The 22,430-nt window shown below is 38.2% G+C and overlaps 1 protein-coding gene across 2 annotated transcripts in view; it reads left to right on the top strand.

Annotated features, from left to right (window-relative positions):
* The window catches only part of LOC134212419 (platelet-derived growth factor receptor beta), a 538,624-nt gene that overhangs the window by 333,984 nt on the left and 182,210 nt on the right, over positions 1-22,430 (top strand). For both annotated transcript variants that reach the window (XR_009979273.1, XM_062690252.1), the window contains exon 12: positions 5,914-5,942. Coding sequence is in view for 1 of the 2 variants with exons in the window: in XM_062690252.1 (XP_062546236.1) it covers positions 5,914-5,942 (29 nt within the window). In the remaining variant the exon portion in view is untranslated. The remainder of the gene's footprint in view (positions 1-5,913; positions 5,943-22,430) is intronic.

The raw sequence follows: 22,430 nt of genomic DNA on the forward strand, positions 1-22,430 counted from the left end.
TACCTTCTGGAAATCTTCCGAAAGTTTCTCCAGGAATCCCCTTGGAAGTTTATCCTGGAATTCTTCCGGAAGTTCCTCCAGGAATTCCTCTGGAAGTTCCTCCAGGAATTACTGAAGTTCTTTCAGAAATTCTTCTGCAAGTTCCTTCATGAGTTCTTCTGGATGTTCCTCCAGGAATTCCTCCGGAAGTTGCTCCAAGAATTCCTCCGGAATTTCCTTTCCGAGGTTTTTTGGAAAAAATATCGGAAAGTTTTTGATTAACTTTTGAGAGATATCCCGATGAATTTTCAGAGGAATTACTTTAGAAATATCCAGGTCAATGATTGAAAGTACTATCAAAAACATCTCAAATGATTTTCTGGAGAGCAAGATTACATAAAAGAATTCCCAATTGATCTTTTGAAGTGAAATTCCTCCATAAGATCAATTGGGAATTCTTTTATGTTGTTATGAAATTCCTGGAAAGTGAGTGGGGGTAGACTAAGAGGAACTCCATGTGAACTTAAGATACTAGATACTCAGAGAACTTTTCTGGAGGTTTCCTGTGGCAATTTGTGTGTAGTTCATGAGTTAATTTATAAAGAGTTCTTCAGGGAATTTCTAGAGAAACTCCAGCGAGTGTTTTAGGAGGAACTCACAGGGCAATTTCTTACTGGCAAATTTTCTTAAGGAACTTCCGGAGAAATTCCTGGAGGAACTTTCGGAGGACATTCTGAATGGACATCCGGAGGAATTACTGGAGGAGTTTCACAAGGGCATCTTTCGGAAGTTCCTACAAGAGTATCTTCGAAATTTCCCACAGGAATTCCTTCGGAGATTCCTTCGGAAGTTCCTCCAGAAGTTTACCCTGGAGTTCCTCCAGAAGATTATCTAGGAATTCCTTTGGAAGTTCCTCCAGTAATTCCGTCGCAAGTTCCTCCAGGAATTCCTCCGCAAGTTCCTTCAGGAATTCAATTGGAAGTTCCTTAAGAAGATCTTCCATGAATTCCTTCGAAGATCTTCCAGGAATTCCTTCGGAAGTTCTTCCAGTAATTCCCTCGGAAGTTCTTCCAGTAATTCCTATGCAAGTTCTTCCAGGAATGCTTTCGGAAGTTCCTCCAGACGATCCTCCAGGATTTTTTCCGAAAGTTCCTCCCGGAATTTCTCCGCAAGTTCCTACAGAATTTCTTTCGGAAGTCCATCCAGGAACTCCTTTGGATGTTCCTCCAGGAATTCCTTCTGAAATACCTCCAGCAATTTCTTCGGAAGTTCCTCCAGGAATTCCCACGCAAATTGCTTAAGGAATTCCTTCGGAAGTTCCCTCAGAAGATCTTCCAAGAATTTCTTCGGAAAATCTTCCAATAATTCCTTCGGAAGTTCTTCCAGGAATTCCTCTGCCTCCAGGAATGCTTTCGAAAGTTCCTCCAGACGATCCTCCAGGATTTTTTTTTTTCGGCAGGTCCTCCAGGAATTTCTCCGCAAGTTCCTCCAGCATTTACTTCGGAAGTTCATCCCAGAATTCCTTTGGATGTTGCTCCAGGAAATCCTTCGGAAATACCTCCAGCAATTTCTTCGGAAGTTCCTCCGAGAATTCATTCGGAAGTTTCTACAAGATTCCTGGAGGAACTTCCGAAGGAATACCTGAAGGAACTTCCGAAGGAATACCAGACGGAACTCCCGAAGGAATACCTGGAGGAACTTCCGAAGGAATTCCAGGAGGAACTTCCGAAGGAATTACTGGAGAAATTTTCGAAGGAATTCCAGGAGGAACTTCCGAAGGAATTCCTGGAGGAACTTCCGAAGGAATACCTGAAGGAACTTCCGAAGGAATGCCTGGAGTAACTTCCGAAAAAAATCCTGGAGAACCTTCCGAAGGAATTCCAGGAGGAACTTCCCTAGGAATTCTTGGAGGAACTTCCGTAAGAATTCCTGGAGGAACTTTCGAAAGAATTCCTGGAGTAGCTTCCGAATGAATTCACCTGGATGAACTTCCGAAGGAATACCTGGATGAACTTCCGGAAGAATACTTGAAGGAACTTCCGAAGGAATTCCTGGAGGAACTTTTGAAGGAATTCCTGGAGGAACTTCAGAAGGAATTCCTGGAGGAACTCCCGAAGGAATTCCTGGAGGAACTCCCGAAGGAATTCCTGGAGGAACTTCCGAAGGAATTCCTGGAGGAACTTCCGAAGGAATTTCTGGAAGACCTTCCGAAAGAATTCCTGGAGGAACTTACGAAGAAACTCCTGGAGGAACTTCCGAAACAAATCCAGGATGAACATCTTGGGGAATTCCTGAAGGAACTTCCAGAGGAATTCCTGGAGCAACTTTCGAAGGAATTCCAGGAGGAACTTAAAAAGGAATTCCTGGAGCTTCTGGAAGAATTCCTGAAGGAACTTCCGGAGGAATTTCTGTAGGAATTTCCGGAGGAATTCCTAAAGGAACTTTTGGAGGAATTTCTGGTGGAACTCATAGCCTCTCTTTTGAGCATACGACCTATTCTCAAAGCAATCTAGAGTTTACTCTGAAATGCATCGTACGCTTCAAAATAGAACGGCAATGTTAATCCCTTTATTAATGGCCGGGAATGGAACTTAATGGCATTACTGAAATGGACTGCGAATATCTCAATAAATTACAGTATCCATCGCTTCCTTATATATATGCTCCTACAATGAAGTAGGTAAACCGGTATGCTGCATCACCGACACCCAGCCAAGCTTATTGATGAAATTCCTGAAATATATAAATAATATTTATTGACTACTTTCCATTCGTACAATTAAGTGAATGAAGTAAGCTTAGCTCACATGCACCAGATAGCATATGGGAGCATAACTTGAATAAAGAATAAAAAATAAAGAATAAAGACGCCATTGTTAAAAATCTATGTTTCCAAGTAACATCCGGCTATGATTATCGATGAAAAATACAACTCCCACTTCTAAAAAAAATAATTCCGTCAAAGCGAGAATTGATTCATAGTAACATTTTGGTTTCAAAGACATTTTGGTCATGAAGAGCAAATATTGGTTTTCATGACCGTTATAAAACTTAAAATGTTACTTGGGATATTTTTTTTTTCAATTTATTCAATATTCTGAATTCATTGAAGTTAATTATCGTTTATTGATTTCAAGGCAGAGTACGACTCAACAAAACGAAATGAATTATGGCAAATTAAGCTGTAACATGGTTTTCCGGTGAAACTGATACGACTGATTCGTGTTACGTTGGTTGCTGATGAAATTTCGACATAATTTGAAACAGTAACAGTATAAAGGGCTGAGTATTATGGTGAGCTTATACTACACGACAGACACGGGTGGGCTGGACGCGCTGTTCATATGTCGGAAAAGCGACAAGCAAAGATAATATTCAGTAGAGAAGGTCGTAGGCTTTGTGGAAGGTCGCGTATATTATTACTTTTTGCAATAGAAGAGGACCTGAAGGCGTTGAACGCTCAAGGCAACTGGAAGCAATTGGCCCAGGATCGAGTGCAATGTAGGAGGATACTCTATTCGACGTAGGTTCATCGAGGAGCTGAGTAGCCCATCAAATAAAAAAAATCATTGACCTCTTTATTCCAACAGTAGAAACTTATCGGAACCATTTAACTCTTTCATTATACCATCTTGCAAAATCACATCTTACAACTTACAATTACCAATTACTTATCATTAAAAATTACAACTATGCAATATTTATCATTATTGTCGATTAAGGAAGTAGTTGGAAAATTTTAACCTTTTCTCCAAGAATTTCTTTGGCAGCTCCGCTAAAAATTTTATTACGAATTTCATCGAGAACTTCTTCACGAAACTCGTTGAGAAGTCCATTCACAAATTCCTTTGGAAATTTACCTAACAATTTCTTGCTACAATCTTCCTACATTAATTTCTGGAAGAATAGATTCGCGAATTTCTATAAGAAATTCTTCAGGAAATGCATCGATAAAAGTGAAACATTTAGGGATCCAGAAACTCAGAAAGATTTTCACCGGAGGAACTTTCGAGGGAATTACTAGCAAAATTCCCTGGGGAATTTTTGGCTGAATTCTCAAAAGAATTAGGGGGGAAATTTTGGAAGAATTTCCTATGCAATTTTCGGGGACTCTTCAAAGAAATTAGAGAAATTTCTAAAATCTTGTGAAAAAATTCAGGAAGAATTACTATGATTTTTTTTAAATTTGTTCCCGGGAGAATTTTTGTCGAGATACTGGAAGAGATTCCGGAGGGGGGAGGGAAAGATCTCTGGTAAAATTCAACAAGCAATTCCTAGACAGTTTCTTGGTTGAGTTCCTAAAGATATTCTTGAAGTTAATTCTGACCAAATTTCCAGGTATATTTTAGAAAGAATTACTGGGAGCATTTACAAAGGGTATCGTGGAGAAGTTTCTAAGGGAATTTTAAGGAAACTCGCAAAGAGACTACTACAAAATTCCGGAGGAATTCTTCCAGAAATACAAGAAAAATTGTGGAGAAACTGTTGGAGGAACTTCTGGGGGTCCTTTCGGTGTGGAGCTTTGGAGATGGAATTTTCGGAGGAATGCCGGGGAAACCCTTCATAAAAAAATCTTAGTGTGGTTACGCTGGTCCTATGCAGATTATAGCAACGTGCGTTAGCGGAGTCGAGGTCATGAAGGGGTTCGTCATGGCGTTTTTGTGCCTCTCAACTCGAGTAGTGGCAAACGACCTTTCATCTGACATTTTCATTGGCTATTTCAATGCTTCATTTCACGCCTTGGCTATCCTGTTGAGGTCCGGTGGAACAACGGAACCAATTTAGTTGGTGTTAATCATGTGTTGCGAGAATTGACGTTAGGGCATTTTTTGATTGGTTACTGCATGTATCTGTTCCTGACTCTGATGTTAAAGATTTTGCACCTGGAAAATGGAAAGACAAATACCTGACATGCCTGCAACCTTCAACCATGCAGCAAGTGTCGTATTGCTCAATACAACCAGTGGCAAATTGGTTATCGTAGAAAATGATACCGTTCTACCGGCGCATTTGCAGCTAGTACGAGTAAAGGTCTGTAAAGATATTTCATCTTGAACTGTTCGTTTGATTTTGCGTACAGGTTCCGCTGTATATCAACTACCGATCCGTAGACTCTGCAGATTGAAACAATTTGTTAGCCTCAAGGCGGGGTGGCTATCCCGGTATCGTCGCACCTTTCGTGTCTCGGCACTCGTACGAAAGAGCAAAAGAACAATAAAATTAAGATTTTAAATATTTATTATGTTTAATTGCTTACCTGCTTGATAACATTTCACCAAATTGACAGAAAAATAAACACCAAATATTCTTTCTTCGCCTACTATTTCAAATGCGTTTATCATGGTCGGGGCAAGGTGAATACAAACAGGTGTAGCAGTATGCCAATTTCATGATTCAGCCATCTTGGATTTTTATATGGGGCAGAACCCTGGGTCGGGGTTCTGCCAAAACACCCATTTTTCTGCCCAAACTTTCGTTTAGCGGATTTAATTGATCGCAAATCGTATCCTCCAACCTCATGACTGAGGATATCATACATCAAATATACGTATGAGTTTATATGAAATGATTCCCGTGTTTCTTATGCGAACAAAATATTCAAGTCAGTCAAAAAGCCGCTTGGTGCGGTTTGGCTGAACCCAAATTACTTTGGTAATTACATCAAATTTTCCTTGACCGTTTCCTTGAGAACTGCATACTAAGCTTATGGATTGAACTTGAAAAGAAACATGATTTGATCGATTTGATATTTTAAATAAAGATTGGCCAAAACATATACATACACACATTCTTGCTTGACCAATTGTGGACCGTAACATCTTTCATTTTCAAAATGGTTCGTAAAGGATCGAGCAATTGCCAATCGTATTTTTATTTATGTAGTTCATATGTATTCCACTTGATTATCTTACCTTTGTTCTCTTCTGATTCCAGTTCTGATGCCCCAGTCTACATCATTCGAGGTAAGTGTGAAACAAACTTGAATTTGAGTAAATTCGCGCCTGTTTGGCAGGCGGACTACCATTAGAAATACAAAAATAAGAGATAGGCGGAGGCGACATCCAGGTTCCAATCGAACCTTCAAAAGCGGTTTTCGCTTTTTATGCATTAGAAACAAGCTAAAAGTTCTACTGGTGTCAGAGTTGTTTTCATAATTGCATATACTTTATTTAAGTTGCCATATCAATAGTTTTTCACTTTAGCGGACTCTGGTTTTACCAGAGCTACCAATAATATAGGGTAGCTCACTTCTTCTTCATTATCTTCTATGGCACAAACCTGGGTAGAAGCCACGACATTGCTAACAAAACATTATATGAACTTGTTTGAAATAAGTGCTAAAAGAGCACTCAAAAATAACAAAAATTTGCACTGAAATATCATAAAAATACCAAATAACTCAAGATATTGATTAGTTCTTGGTAATAGCAAAATCTGATGTTTTATGACATTTCAGTGTAATGTTATGCTATTTTCGCCTGTTCTTTTATCACTTATTTCAAACAAGTTAATATCATGTTTTGTTATCAATATCACGTTTTACTGGTGATGTGCTATTATCGTTTGACTAAAATAAAAACTCCACTTAAAAAATCGAGATTTTAGAGTAAAAATAGTAAATTGCCAATATAGAAATCAGGGTATGAGCAATAAATAAATATTAAATTTCCACAAATAATGCAAAATTTCCATAAACAATTAGGTATTTTCCACAAAACAGAAAAAAATTAGCACTTTTGAAAGCAAAAATTGCAGTTATAAAACAAGATTCGATTAAAAAAAATCAAAATATGTCACGAAAAAAATACAAAATGGCCATAAATCATCATCATAAATATAATAGCCCTGTTTGTCTGTCCAGTGACCGGCCAACCAGACGCAGCACGCGGGGAAATTCTCACAAAAAAATAAAATATTTGACACATCAGTTCTCTTTTACTATCAGATGCAGAAAACAAAACCCGTGACAACCTTAGACAGCCAGATACAGCATTTGATGAAAAAAATCACAGACAACTACGTTGAAAATTTCGATTTTTTTAAAGCACGAATTAATGAACCATTTATATTGAAAAAAAAAAACACTCGCCACGGGGGCTTTTGCGTCCACAAATAAACTAGTAAATTAATATTAGCAATAGACAATTAAAAAAAAAATCCACGAAAAAATTAATAGAGAGCAATAAAAAAATATGAAAATTTCCATAAAGAAATATAACAAAGCAGTAAAACAGAGCATATTTCCATAGATGATTCTACATGACCCCTTCTTTAAAAGCGTTTAATGTTCATGAAACATTTGATCAATTTTAGTTTTTTTTTGTATTTTTTATGGAAATTTTCTTACTTTTTCTTGCTTTTTATTGATTAATTTGTGGAAAACTTTCATTTTTTCTGTAAAAAAATATTTATTTTGTGGAACTTTTGCAATTATTTATTGCTTACTAGCTGTATGTTCCCGACCTTGTGCCAGTTTGATTCCGCAGCTGTTGGAATTGCCAATTTGATTTCGCTAAAGCCAGATGGTAATCGATAACCCCCGTGTTTTGTTGTTGATACTTCCTCAATTGAGAAGATCACAAGTTTGTTTGAAGAACATCCAAAGAAGGTTGATATCACTTTTAAAAACATTAATTCCGACAAACAAATTCTTGGGTACATTCAAAGTTAATTGCCTATATGCCGGGTGTGGAAATTAATTACTATGTCTGAAACTTGATTATGCATATGTACAACATGTGATAGATTTAGTTCGGAAAAGGTATTGGAGGGTAACCGCCCCTTCGGTGGGGTTTGATCCCACGACCCCAGTTCGCATGACAGGTGCTTTCCCTACTAAGCTACGAAGGACCTCCGTCGTCCACCGCAGCTTAGCGGGTACTCACACCAAATTTTTTCGCCGAAAATCAGCAAAATTTTGCTGAATTCGGCCCAGCTGAAAAGTCAGCAATCATTTCAGTAAAATAATTTACCGAAACTATCAGCAAATGAATTTCTGTCATATCTGTCAGTCGTTTACTGAATCATCAGCTTGTTATGCTGAAAATTCCGCATTTCGGGCTGGAATATGAATTGGCAGCACTTTGCTGAATCAATTCAGCAAAATATGCAAAACTGCTGAGAACCCGCTGATTACATATTTTAGTTATTATAATTATTTTTTTTCTTGTATTCAAAGGAATATTTAAGATTTTTATGGCTTGTATTCAAAGCAGTAAAACAATAAAAAGCAATTCGAAAATCAAATTTACATTTATTAACATACCATGAAACATTTAATGTAAATGTTAAGTTTAGTGCAAGGACAAAGTTTGCATGCATTTGTATCAATGTCCGCATGCTTTTTGACTTCTCTTCGAAGGCCATCGACCATGCAATTGATGGATGACAATTAAAACACTTGTGTCCGCCATTTTTTGAATGCTGAAAGAAAGACACCTTATTATTTTTATTGCTCAACTTACGGATAGCATTTATACTGCTCCACTTCACCACTCACGTTGCAACGGTTGGACCTCAGGTTTGAAAAACTTCCAGATCGATCCTCCAATGTACTTCAAGATGATTTTACGATTTCAAAATTTGTTAAACAAAACTAGAAACGCGATCTAAGACAACTAAAAATAACGTGAAGTTTTTTACCAAGGCATGCAATGACAGTGACAGCAGTAAAACAAGCTGAATGTACAGCAATCTAGCAAGGTTTACTGAATTTCAGAAAACCGGAACAAATTGCCAAAATTATCAGCAAAGTTCCAAATTGCTGATTGATTACCAGCAAAATAATTTGCTGAAACATATTCTTCCAATTTGGTGTGCTGATGAAACCAAATTCCCAGCACTAGGTACCAGCCGATCTCTCGCAATACATTTTCAGAACTAACTCTCTCAAATGTATTTTTGTACACATGTCAACCAAGTAGGATGAGTATTTAGTATTGTCCGGCTCCTACACACTTGCTTCATCAGCAACGGCGCTCAATGAAGTAGGGTTGTGTGAGGTTGTGCCAGTTTGGTCGTCAGATCCCAACCCGACCACACAAGCGAAGAGAGATCGCCACTCGAGTTCAGTACATTCAAAGTTAATTGCCTATATGCCGGGTATTAAGCCACCCGGTGTGGAAATTAATTACTATGTCTGAAACTTGATTATGCATATGTACAACATGTGATAGATTTAGTTCGGAAAAGGTATTGGAGGTAACCGCCCCTTCGGAGGTTTGATCCCGACCCCAGTTCGCATGACAGGTGCTTTCCCTACTATTGAGCGCCGTTGCTGATGAAGCAAGTGTGTAGGAGCCGGACAATACTAAATACTCATCCTACTTGGTTGACATGTGTACAAAAATACATTTGAGAGAGTTAGTTCTGAAAATGTATTGCGAGAGATCGGCTGGTACCTAGTGCTGGGAATTTGGTTTCATCAGTACCCGCTAAGCTGCGGTGGACGACGGAGGTCCTTCGTAGCTTAGTAGGGAAAGCACCTGTCATGCGAACTGGGGTCGTGGTATCAAACCCCACCGAAGGGGCGGTTACCCTCCAATACCTTTTCCGAACTAAATCTATCACATGTTGTACATATGCATAATCAAGTTTCAGACATAAACAAATTCTTGTTATATTCTTGGAAATGATATTATCGAGAAAAAATGTTTACCGAAACTGTCATTTTCGAGAAATTGTCATTTTCAGGAAAATGCCATATTCGAGGAATTATCATATTCCGGTAAATGTCACATTCGGGAAAAGAAATTGTCATTTTTGGGGAAACGTACGTTATATTCGGGGAAATGCCACGTTCGAGAAAATTACATTTTCGGGGAAATATCATGTTTGCGGATTTTTTTGAGGAATGGCATATTCGAGGAATTTTCATTTTCGGGCGAAATGTTTCCAAAGAAATGTTTTCAAGGATATGATACTTGCGGAGAATGTTATTTTCGGGGATATCTTATTTCCGGGAAAATGTTTATTTTTTGTGATATTTTTTAATTAAAAGGATTGATTTCCGGGTAATTTTACAAATTACCTAACTAAAGAATGGGAAATTTGAAGTATGTCTAACGTTAGATATGCCTATCGTACATTATGTCTTACGTTTTTCACGCCAGACGTACTGATCAGGCTTGTAAAATGCCATCTGCATGTCATTTGACTAATTTGTTCATAACTTTCTTCAGAAGCCAAATTTATTCCATAATTTTAGATGTACTCATAACGCTTGAGTAGGGCTATATTTTTGTCCAAGGGTACATTGCTCTAAATATTACATATGAGGCTGGATAGCGAAAACTCTCCAAAATGTCACGTGTCATTTGACATAATGTCATTTGAATGACATTTTGCCTCCCACGCCTCAGATTACATATTTACAGCAATGTCTTGTTAGAAAAAGTTGTAGGCACATTTAAGCGCTATAAGTTCGTCATACTTCAGAAATGATGGCTACCTTCAGAAAAAAGTTCTGGGAAAATTATACAACCAAATGCAAATGACATTTTACAACACTGGTACTGATGCTATACCTCGCGCACCTTACTCCTTCTTTACATCTTTTGTTTTCCGTTCAAGTCCATATATAATCGCCTGCTAAGTATAAAGGATATATGTCCCAATTTTTAAGGATATCGGGAAAGGGGTTCAGAAGTTTTACCGTTTTCTTGAATGACCCTCCAACTCCTCTATAATCGTCCTTTTAGGATTGAGAGCATGTGTCCAAAATTTGGTTTAAATGAACCCATGCGTTTAAAAGGTATGTAAAAACGTTCGTTTCATTCACATATCCCTCCCTCCTTTCTCCTTTGACCCTCCCATCTATGGTATAACCTTATGTTAGAGAATATGTGTTCCACATTTGCTGCAAATCGGTTGAGGGGCTCAAAAGTTACAAAAGTCAAATGGTTCTTGACAACGATCTGACGGGCACAAGAAGGCGAGGTGCGCAGCGGGCAAGGTGGATCGATCAGGTGGAAGATGACTTGCGGACCCTCCGTAGACTGCGTGGTTGGCGACGTGTAGCCATGGACCGAGCCGAATGGAGAAGACTCTTATATACCGCACAGGCCACTTCGGCCTTAGTCTGAATAAATGGATGAATATTTTGCCGTTCAACAAAGTTCTACCACGGTATACTGAAAGGCTATAGGATTACTCCAAAAAAGAACTTTTCTTAGAAGGACTGGAGACCCATATTGTTATCGCTAGTCAAGTTGAAAACCGGAATGCGGGCTATCGAAGTTGGATTTTTCTCGCAATCCGTACGTTAAACCTAACTTCGCTAGTAGTGCGCTAGTCTAATTAGGCCCTAATTAGACTAGCGCGCCACTAGCGAAGTTAGGTTTAACGTACGGATTGCGAGAAATATCCAACTTCGCTAGTCCCCTATTGCGGTTTTCAACTTAATTGAGTATATATGCCAATCGACTCAGCTCGACGAACTGTTACAAAGTTGCAGAGAATGCGGTCCCATTGTTTGCTATTGGTCGGTCGGATCGGACATTGCATTTCAGAATGTTTGAAAAATCATTGTTTTTTTCCCAAAATAACAAATAATCCTGTTCCAATTTTTGCCTTTATTTTCAAGAATGGTGGCAATGCTTAAATGCAAAACATGGATTTGAAAAGCAAAAATCGATCTATATAAAGTGTTTTGTCACCTTTCTAATGTGATTTTTTCAAAACATTTTAGGCCGATACAAATATTAAATTTATTTTATGTCCGACAGCTCTTGGAATGTACGAGAGGGGAATAAAAAAAATAACAAGGAAACGAAAAAAAAAACCGAAATGCAATTATTTTATGGAAAATTTTAAATTTTAATGAAAGATGATAGCAATGAATGTTTAGAAAAAGCATAGAATATGAATATTTGTAACATATTTATCCAGTAGTGAATTTAGCACAAACTTTAAATAATAAAAAAAATGCTGCAACTTATTTTTGTAGAAATTTGTTTTTCTATTTGGAAAATGGCTGGTTTTGCAGAAAAACTCTAAGTAATTTGTTGAATCCGAACACCAAAATTTTCCACAATCCATAACACCAAAGAACATACTGCTAGAGTTATAAGCTTTGTTCAAGTCAAGTATGAAACTATATAAATAGAGGCAATGGTCAGATGCACTTCTCGAATCACAGACATGTTGTTTGAACATGGCTGTTTCATGACGTTCTTACATAGGCTCGGAAATTCAGACTTCCCGGACTTTACGGAATACTTAGATGACGTCTGAAGTAGAATCGGTGAAGCACGTCATATCAGCATGCCCACGATCCTAAAATTATTGGAATGCCATACTACTTGTTAGCGGCAAGGATACGACCTCGGACAAACTCGTAGAGAGGAAGCAATGGACGCTAAACTCACCCATACAAGAAACATGCGCGATTGTGCTGCGGGGGTTTCTGTATAGTCGTAAGGAGGTCATTTCGGCTCATTGCTGCCTGAGCGCTTCCCGACCCCCACACGATCTGAGATGTCTTCTCGGGCGTCTGGTTGCAGATTTTCGTTTACCTTACTCCAAAGGTACGATACAATAAAATTAACCTTTCTTTTTGAGAATTACAGTTCCAATTGATTTATGAAAAATAAAACATTCTTCCAACCAATAAATCAAAATCAAAATAAATGTCTGTTGCTTTGTAAACATAGCTAGTTAAAGGCTATATGGCTCATTAGTTTCCTTCTCAGCCAATTGTGCATGTGGTACTCTTGTGTTCTGAACATTTTTTGGGGTACATAGGGCCAACGTAAAAGATCTCCATCCTTGAATTGGGCTCTGATTCCTATCTACTTCATTTATTTCTCTGTTAGGGTTTCGTCGCCAGGAGATCCTTGGTCTGCCCCTGCTGCGATGTTCTGCCGGAATCCAGCACTTGGTTGCAGATTTCGCCTCCGCTCTTACTTGGTGTATGGCAGGCCTACGTCCATTCACACTGTGGAGTTGCTGTAGATATTAGATTTCGATGGCATCGTCGATAGGACTCAACATTCAGAATACAATTGTGAGGCCACCAGGTCGGAGCTGTAAAACGTTGGCATCGGTTGATGAATACTTGCAAATCTATGTGATCTCTGCGACTTCACTCCAAGTATCACTGGCGTATAACATCACAGATTCCACGTCAGAGTTGATTATTTGGGGTTCGATGCATTGCCTAGACCGCCGCCTAACGTTGACTGGCTTTGGTTTTCGACATTATCCACTGTTTGTCCGGCTACCCTGGAGTTGGAGTTGTTCACATCCAATGATTCGGTGTTGTGGATGTTGATGAGGGGAACGTTCAGGTCATTCAGTTTACTCCACTGTTGCGTAAGTACTGCAGTCTCGTCATCTGGGTCGAGGTAGTACGATTGCTCTTTGTTGGTGGGCTACTAGCGAGGCCCATGATTTCGTCGATTTCTATGGGCAACAGTAACAGAGATATAATACATCCAGCTTTCCCTCACTTTAGCGATTATATTGTGCTGGACTCAGGATTTTGTCTAGACCTCCCTTGCTTCTAGGAACGCCTCTCAGTTTTTCGTGATTCAGAGGATCGGAGGCTTTTCCGTAGTCAATTAGTACCAAATGGAGGGACTCTTGAAATTCATTGACCCATTCCAGGGTGATGTCAAGCATGACAGTAAGGTTCTCACATGATCATCCGGGCGGAATCTTTTCTGCTGCCGTCCGAGAATTGTTAACCTTCCCCTATATCTGAATTAGGATAAATCGTCAAAACTAGAAGAAGTTGTTCTAAATGGTCGAACCAACGTTCATTTGGATCGGTGAGTGACTGACATGTCGCCTGTTTCTCTGGCACCCACGGATTTCTCCTTGCTCCAATCAGGCGTCGTGAAATATCGTAGAGGAGGCGATTATCGCCAGTTGTTGCGGCTTTTCTATCATCATTGACCGGGGACAGCGTTTGACTCACTATTCTTTCAGCTGTCAGAGCTAGTACTTAGCTCCTCTGGAAATGGATCACCTGAAAATGGAGACGGTGCCTTTTTGAGTCCGTAATGAACGCAGCGATGACATACATCAAGTTTGACTATCATCTTTTAATTTGCAAGATCCGACCACGCATTTCCAAAATTCAGCGGGAGGAGAATTCACTCGGGTGTCGATTTACCATAGACCGACTAGAAGATCCAGCTGTGAAGAGATCGTTCGTTGAAGAATATGGAACTCATGTGGTGGATGTTCTGGAAGGTGGCAGCGTAGAATAGAAGTGGGCGGCGAAGAATACTTTTATCTAAACCGACGAGATAAACTTGGATGAGCTGCGCACTCAGCGAATAGAATGGATTACAGATGTAACCCGACTGAAGATTGAGAAGCGTATAGAATCAATGGCTAAGGAACGGGAAGAATCAGATGAGTAAAGTACGAGTCCCGTCTACAGAATGTACCCAAGTAACCAAAAGTTTCTTTAAGAGTACATTTTTCGCTTAAGCAGCTCAGTGAAGCTGATTAAGCGAAAAACGTACTCTTAAAGGAACTTTTGATTACTTGGGTATCTCTGTAAGTGGGAGTCGGGCGTTGGTGCAGACAGGACAGGCTGGCGTGGGTGGACATCCTGGTTGATGAAGAAAAGATAGCTGCAACAAGCGAAGATTATTGCCTCAATAACTAACTGATTTGGAAAGCTGAAATGTTGGTTCCATCAATTCGAACAGCTAATCCTAGAATTAAAAAAACACATTAATAAAGTTTAAAAAAAAAAAAAAAAAAAAAAAAAAAAAAAAAAAAATTCGAACAGCTTCTTCAAATCTTGGCCAGCATTCTTCAAAAATCATCCTTCTCTGCGGTGGGTCCACCATCAATGCCCGCAGGACCAGGTGGTTGAGTGTCAACGGGAGGACTTCAATATATTGACAGTCTGATATCATCAGATGACGAAATTGCGATTGACATGGAACCATGAGTCAGAAAGGCTGGGGCTACCTTCGCGAGTTTTCGAAATATTTGGAGATTCAATCGGATTGATCTACTCACCAAAATTCGAATGTATCACTCTATCGATGGACAGTATTGCGCATAAATCCCAAAATTTGATTCCCACCTTTGGGTTTCTGCGCTGAGCACTCAGCGCCAGACTCGGCAACAAGGGAAAAGTTATCAAGTTGGTAACCCTTATTTTTGACAATCAATGTCGATTGTTTGTGTGAGTGTACCGATGTCAAAAAATAGAGCTTTTAACTGATTTTTTTATTGTCAAATGCAAGTTTTGACAGTATTATTTATGTATGAGTAAAAAACATGTACAAAAGGTCTATCGGGGAAGCAGTCGCTGAAGACAAATTTCATTGCTTTCAACGACGAAACGAAAAGTTTCAATGCAAAAAGCAATATTAGAATTTATAACTGTAAAATAATCGGATCGTTTTTTTTTGTTATTGATTTTTTTTCACAGAAAGTTAGGCAAGGTCATTAGAAATGAGGCACGGGGTGTTTTAAAATATTTCATCGGCGATTTTTTGAAAAAAGTGATTTTTATTGTTTTCTTCTCCAATATTCGGTATAAAAAGTCAATTGATAACTCAGCAAAGGATGAATCACAGTAATTAACCCTCAAAATTGAAAATATTCACAATTGTAGCTTTTCTGTATATAGAAGCAATCTAAGGATCTAAGGTGGTAAAAAATTTTTTTATGTGATTCAAGCGTTTCTAAAGTGTTTTTTTTAGATTTTTTTTGCGTGAATTACATTCCTTTTTCAGCAATTATCATCTATCTCCGGCATCTATCCTGTTATCTGTTAAATAAAATGTCTATAATTCCATCTTCCAACATTTGCGCTAGATGACCTGCCCACTGAAGTGCGCCGTATTTTATAAAATTTATAACATTTTCTTTTTTGAACATATGATACAGCTCATAACTATAAATGATACAGCTCATAACTCATAAGAGCTCGGTGGTCTAGTAGCCACGCTTCTGTCTTATAAGCAGGAGGTCGTGGGTTCAATTCCAGGCTCGTTCCTTTCCTACTTTGTATTTCTACCTTAGCTCTTTCTGTGTTTCACGTTCTACCAAAACGATTCCTACTGTTATAACCTTCCACACAAACCCAAAAAAAACTCCCGTGGCATCTATGAGAGGTCGTAAAGTTCTCTGCATCTTTCTTAAGCAGGTCTTCAACAAACCATCCTTCCCCTTCCTCAGCATTCGCAAGGATGTGGCTAGGACAGATCTCGACTATTGAAGAGTGCATTGCTTCCATCTAAGAGATAGTGGTTAGTCCCAAATCAATATCTGTGGTAACAGATGAAAGTGATGCTACTCTCATACAATAGTCTTGGCTTGTACCACCTACGAATTTGTGCGAATTGCTCAATGCTAATGCTAATGCTGATATGATACAGCTCATAACTCATGCGCCACACGCTTTTTTCTGGCCTCTCACTGAGTATTGTACGTATTAACTTCCACTAGTAAAATTCGAAAGGTAAAATTGGTCATAAAACTGATTACGTAAGCCGAAGGTAACCTTATTCATAGTGGATATGCTTCATAGGACACGGTAAGAATAAACCATTCGCTCGGCCATTACGAAGTAGATAGTGTAGTGTTACAGATAGAAATACAATGAGAGGATATGTAAGAGATAAGATTGGAGGTACTGAGGAAATTGTTAACCTTGGAATGTTTGTGAAGTGAAACAATGGTCCCTAATAATATCGTTGTATCTATTATGGTTTTATTGCACACTTAAAGAGTAAATCGCTATCTTGAAGAACATTATAAAGTCATAATTATTACTTGGGATGTTTCCAGTAAAGTTGAAAGACGTATTGCTGCTGCGAAAATGGCCTTCTCAGACGTAAGTAACCAGTTTACTGCCCATAAAAGCATGAATAACCCCCGCAGATATGGAACGAATCAAATATGACACTGTGTAGCAGCAGCATAGCTTCCGTAACATACATACAGAAAAGACATTCGCTCTATATAAAACTTTAGTTCATCCAGCAGTCATCGGACATGGAACATGGAAGTTATGAGAAGCTTTTGTAGTTTTCAAGTAAAATTTGATGCGTACCGCAGAAATGATGAGACTGTGTATCAAGAGGACAATATTACGAAACGAAATTACGGCAGACTGACTATGGGCTGGCTATCTAGTACGAATGTTGAAAGAAAAAAAAAATGCAAATGCAAGATTGACCAGAGAAATTGATAAAGGCTGGAAGTAGATGATAATTGCAGGAACAGATTGTGATTCATGTAAAAATAAAAAATAATCCCGAAAAAATACTTCTAAAACGCTCAAAATACAGAAACAAATGATTTTTCAACATTTTTGATCTGTTTGAAAATTGATTTTATCAATACAAATGTTACATATGTGTATATTTCCAATTTTGAGAGTTAATTACTATGATTCATCCCTTGCTGAGTTGTCAATTAACTTTTTATACAGAATATTGGAGCAGAAAACAATGAAAATCACTTTTTTTCAAAAAATCGCCGATGAAATATTTTAAAACACCCCGTGCCTTATTTCTAATGACATTGCCTAACTTTCTATGAAAAAAAATCAGAGGTACATGAAACTTCGATAATAATCCATTTTTTTACACCGTGTGACATAAAATAAATTTAATATTTGTATCGGCCTTATTATGCACCAGAAAAGCCATACTGTTGAAAATGCCATTTCTTGAACGTAACACGATAACCTGTTCGACTAAATAGCCCTTTCTGCCAAACAACCTTTCAGACCAAACGCCATTTCCAGCTAAATAATCTATTCATCAAGAAGACTTTCTCGGCCGAATGACTTGATCGGCCGAGCGACATTTTCAGCCGTATGTTCATTTTGACCAGAAGAATGTCGGCCTTATGGTTTGTTTGACCAAATAATATTCGGCTTTCTAACCTTCAGCCAAAATTTTTTGAATTTCAACGAAAAATTCTTCAACTAGTTCTTCTTAGCTTTATCGGAAATCTTTTCGAAATTTCGAAAGGATGATAAATGGAATGCCAAAAAAAATCTTTGATATTTCTACAAAAAAGTTCTGAGGATATTCCTCTGGTTCTTCGGAGTTTTCACTAAAAGTTCTGCGGATTTATACAAATTTGAATCGGCATGGGAAATTATAGATCAGCGGCGTGACAGATTTTAAACGACAAAAAATGTCGGCGGCGGCATGAGTACGAAACTGGTGTGGCGATGCATACCTCTAGTTTAGTTTACACCTGTTCCTCTCCTCTGGCACTTCAGTGACGTCATTCTCCGTCGCTTTTGCAGATGTTTGTCCGATTGCTGTTTCGCGGTGATAACGACTCCGGACCAGAGTATGATTTCCGTAGCCCGACACATAGAATATTTGTTTCATAGATCCTGATTGATAGAATACCTTTCTCTTCCATTTCGACACTTCCAGCGATTGAGGATTTAAACGATGAACTTACTTTAAGGTTAAAAATCACAATAATAAAGTTTAACAAACAAGGATTGTGCCATTTCCTTCTTCACATCGATTACACGTCTCTCATCCCGGTGTACATATGACCCACATCTAGCTTGTCGGGATTTTTTCGCGAACAATACGATCCACTTCCCCGCAAGAAGCTGTTTCAGCTCGTTACTTATATTCTGGTGGCAAGTCAAATACTCGGATATATTGTACATTGCTACTGGCAATGGTAATTTTTACTTCCACTGAAATCCCGCTGCACAGATAAAAATATTATGTAATTTTAATAATGTATTTTCTTGCAGATATTTGGGTCAAGCAACATTCAATCGAATCTTACTGTTTTTTTTATCGAAATACAGTCAAACCTCCATGAATCGATGTTCTTTAACTCGGTATCGACTCATGGAAGCAAATTATGCCATATTAAAAAATATGTTTTGGGTTACTGTGATGTCTCTTCAAATAGCTTCTATTCCACACCTCGAAATTTCCATGAGTCATATCGACTCATGAAGATTTGACTGTAAATTAAAACTGCGACAGATTGTATTTATTTCGTTTGCAGCGAATGATTATTCAGCGTGATTATTCGTTTGCAGCGAATAGTCGCGCTTTTACATGTTGTTGAATATCCAATACTTTCTACTGTGCGGCATAGAGTGGAATTTTGCGATGCCATAATCTTCCTTCGCGACTCCTGCATTGCATCCATCATAATGCAAACACATTTCAACACAAACGAATTTTCCAAACTGGAAACGACCCATCGGTGTTCGGTATATGTATGCCGTTTCCATGAGAGATACATGGGTGGGTAATGCAATTGTCGCCCAAACCAGAGAACCTCCACCCATGATGGTAGATACGGGAAACGAAAAGGGACAGTACTGTAACTACCATTCTGCATTTCTTATCGACCGCAGTAAAGGGAATCATACGAACGATAACGAATGCTGCAAAACGAGAAACAATACTGCATGGTTTGGTACCTATGGTACCAGCCCGAAAACAATCTCTCTGCTACGTATCCCAGTTTGGTCATTAATAATTTAAATAATTTTGGATCAGTTTAATAATGTACAGATGAAATTTTAAATTCCATCAATTTTACAATCAAACCTTCATGCCAAACACTGTCAAATGCTTTCTCCATATCAAGAAGAGCAACTCCAGTCGAATATCCTCAAGATTTGTTGAGTCGAATTAAATTCGTAACTCTTAATAACTGATGCCCATGTATTTGAATGCCCGTGGCGAAAACCAAATTGCTCATCAGCAAAAATAGAATTGTCATTAATATGAACCATCATTCTACTTAAAATAATCTTTTCAAACCGTTTGCTTATTGAATAGAGCAAACTGATTGGGTGATAACTAGAAGCCTCAGCTGGATTTTTGTCCGGCTTCAAAATAGGAACAACTTTGGCGTTTTCCCATTTATCTGGGAAGTATGCCAATTGAAAACATTTGTTAAATAAATTAACCGGAAATGATGAAGAGCTCTCAGAAAGTCTTTTGATAAGTCTGCAGAAAATACCATCATCAACCGGGGCTTTCATATTTTTAAATTATCTAGTAATAGACCTCAGTTCTTCCAAATAAGTACCCAACGAAGAGTCAAAAACTAGCCTTTTCGTCATTTTTTAATAAAATTTCATTTCCCTCTTTAAGCACTGGAAGTGAGACGTCTCACTTCTCGCTGTAAAATGTGAGTAGTGCTAAGTGAATAGTGAGACGTCTTTTTCGGCCAAATGACCCGTTCGGCAAAATGACTCGTTCGGCAAAATGACCCGTTCGACAAAATAACCCCTTCGGCCAAATAACCTATTCGGCCAAATGACTTTCATGACAATCGGTTGACTAATTTTTGGCGAGTAGTTCAAAGTGATGCAATTTGATTCCGTACACCCTTTATTTATTAGTGGCAAATTGACTGTTGAAACTGATCGATTATGTTTTAAAACTATGTTGGCCAATTTAGACCCAAGAGCGGCCAAAACCGGCATACTCACCCTACTTATAGAAGATAGCTTACATTTGAGCTTGACTTACCGACCACAGTTGCTTCTCCATTATGTCCAGATCAGCTTCCACCGAAAACTAACAGATTTTTGCTGGGGACTCATCTTCAATGTTGTACATTGTACAATGTACAAGTACTTATTAGATCATATTGGCGCTTGCCACGTCAGAATGCATGCCAGTAGGAAATGGCAGCAAATAATGATTCCCACTGCCAAATTGAATGTACCTTTGCACGTTTGCCACGAGTCCATGCGAGATTTTTATGATAGTTTTCATACAAAGTTTAAACGGCTTTTGCTAAGCCTCCAAATCAACTCGAATTTTCGGCGAACACTCAGAACGTTAAACACAATCGAACGAGCGAAATCAATAATTCTTGGCCTGCTATTCACTAACCAGCGAACCGTTCTAATAATAGTAGTTTGTGCAACAAGTTGCAAAAAGATGATTTTTTCAGCACGAGTTGTAAGTTTATCCAACGAGGCTTGCCGAGTTGGATAAATACTACGAGTGCTGATAAAATCGAGTTTTGCAATGAATTGCACACGCTATTTTTTGCAATGACGAAAAATGGACTTGAATTTGTACCACATTGCATAGTCCGATAAGCCGTGAAGCGATAGGTGTACTTGCCTATGGACATTTTTGATCACGGACAGAAATGTCATTAGTTTGAAATAACCAAAAGCATGGTTGAAATTCAACCTAACTTTTTGCTTGATCCAAAGTCACCTTTTGTTCGATTTAAAATGGCGAGTAGATTTGAATTGAACTTCGTTTTTGCTTAATTTTTACCATAATAAACACCTTGTTTCTAAGTAACATTTAGTTGATCCAAACTAAAAAAAAAAGTTATTTTCAGCAACAAACCAGTTTGTTTCAAATAAAATTTAGCCTGTTTCCAACAGCTTAATCCGAACGCGATTAAACTGAAATTCTAGTTTGAATCAACTTAATTGTTCGGTAAAAATAAACTATTTTTTTGGTTAGGCGAATACCAACCTTAAATTAGGTTCAAAACAAACTTGATTATTAGTTTGGTTCATCTGCTGTCAGCCGTCACATTCATGCAGCTCGTGTTTTTTCTTCTGATAGTGCCACATCATTTTTCATCTGGAGGTTTCATTTTGATCCGTGAAATTAAATAGTGCTTTTGTGAGTGATTTTGTGATTTTTTTTAACAAATTATTGTCCGGCCGAGTAGCCGCAAATTGGCCGAGGAAATTGCAGGTAATTGAAATAAAATTATATGAGAAAAGAACTGGAAATTAAAATGAAGTGTTTTTGTTTTGAAAAAAGTGGTAATGAAAAAAAACGGTTGCTTATTTACTATTGAATTATTAAATTATGTGATGGGCGATAATATCTGGATTTATGTTTAGGGTGGGAAAGTGAAATAACAACTGTTTAAACTAATTCGCCCGGCACGCTTTAGCCCCAACGCAATTCAGCGGAACGACAACGGAAACGGAAAATTTTACAGAAAATATATGGACTAACTTTTAAGCCCCCACGCAATACAGCACAACGGTGACGGAAACGAGGCTGAATTGCGTTTGGGGCTTTACTCTGGCGGAGACCTTACTGCGGTATTCTTGTACACATTCGATCTTATCTGTGAATGTCAGGAGCACCGTACAATAAATTTTTCTCCTAAAAACAGGTTAAACTTAGCTTAGTAAAAGCTTAGTCACTGTAAAAATGACCATACCAGAATCTGCTAATTAATTGCCAATGGGATATAATGAAAAATGAGTGTGATAGTATTCTGCTATTTACTGAAGAAACTTACATCGAATAGACTTCACGTAGTGTAGAAATATCGAATAACAAGCTCTATACTGCCTGCAATTGCATACCAGTCCCATATGAATAGGAAATCCAGCAAATATGGGACAAATATGTGATTACAGGCAGTATATCTTTCTTACCTTTTACGTATTCATAGACAACATTGTTGTTATTACTTATTAAACTAAGGTCAAGGGTTTCGATTGTTTGTGGAGTACG

Source organism: Armigeres subalbatus, chromosome 2, assembly GCF_024139115.2.
Source record: "Armigeres subalbatus isolate Guangzhou_Male chromosome 2, GZ_Asu_2, whole genome shotgun sequence".
NCBI classification, from domain to species: domain Eukaryota; kingdom Metazoa; phylum Arthropoda; class Insecta; order Diptera; family Culicidae; genus Armigeres; species Armigeres subalbatus.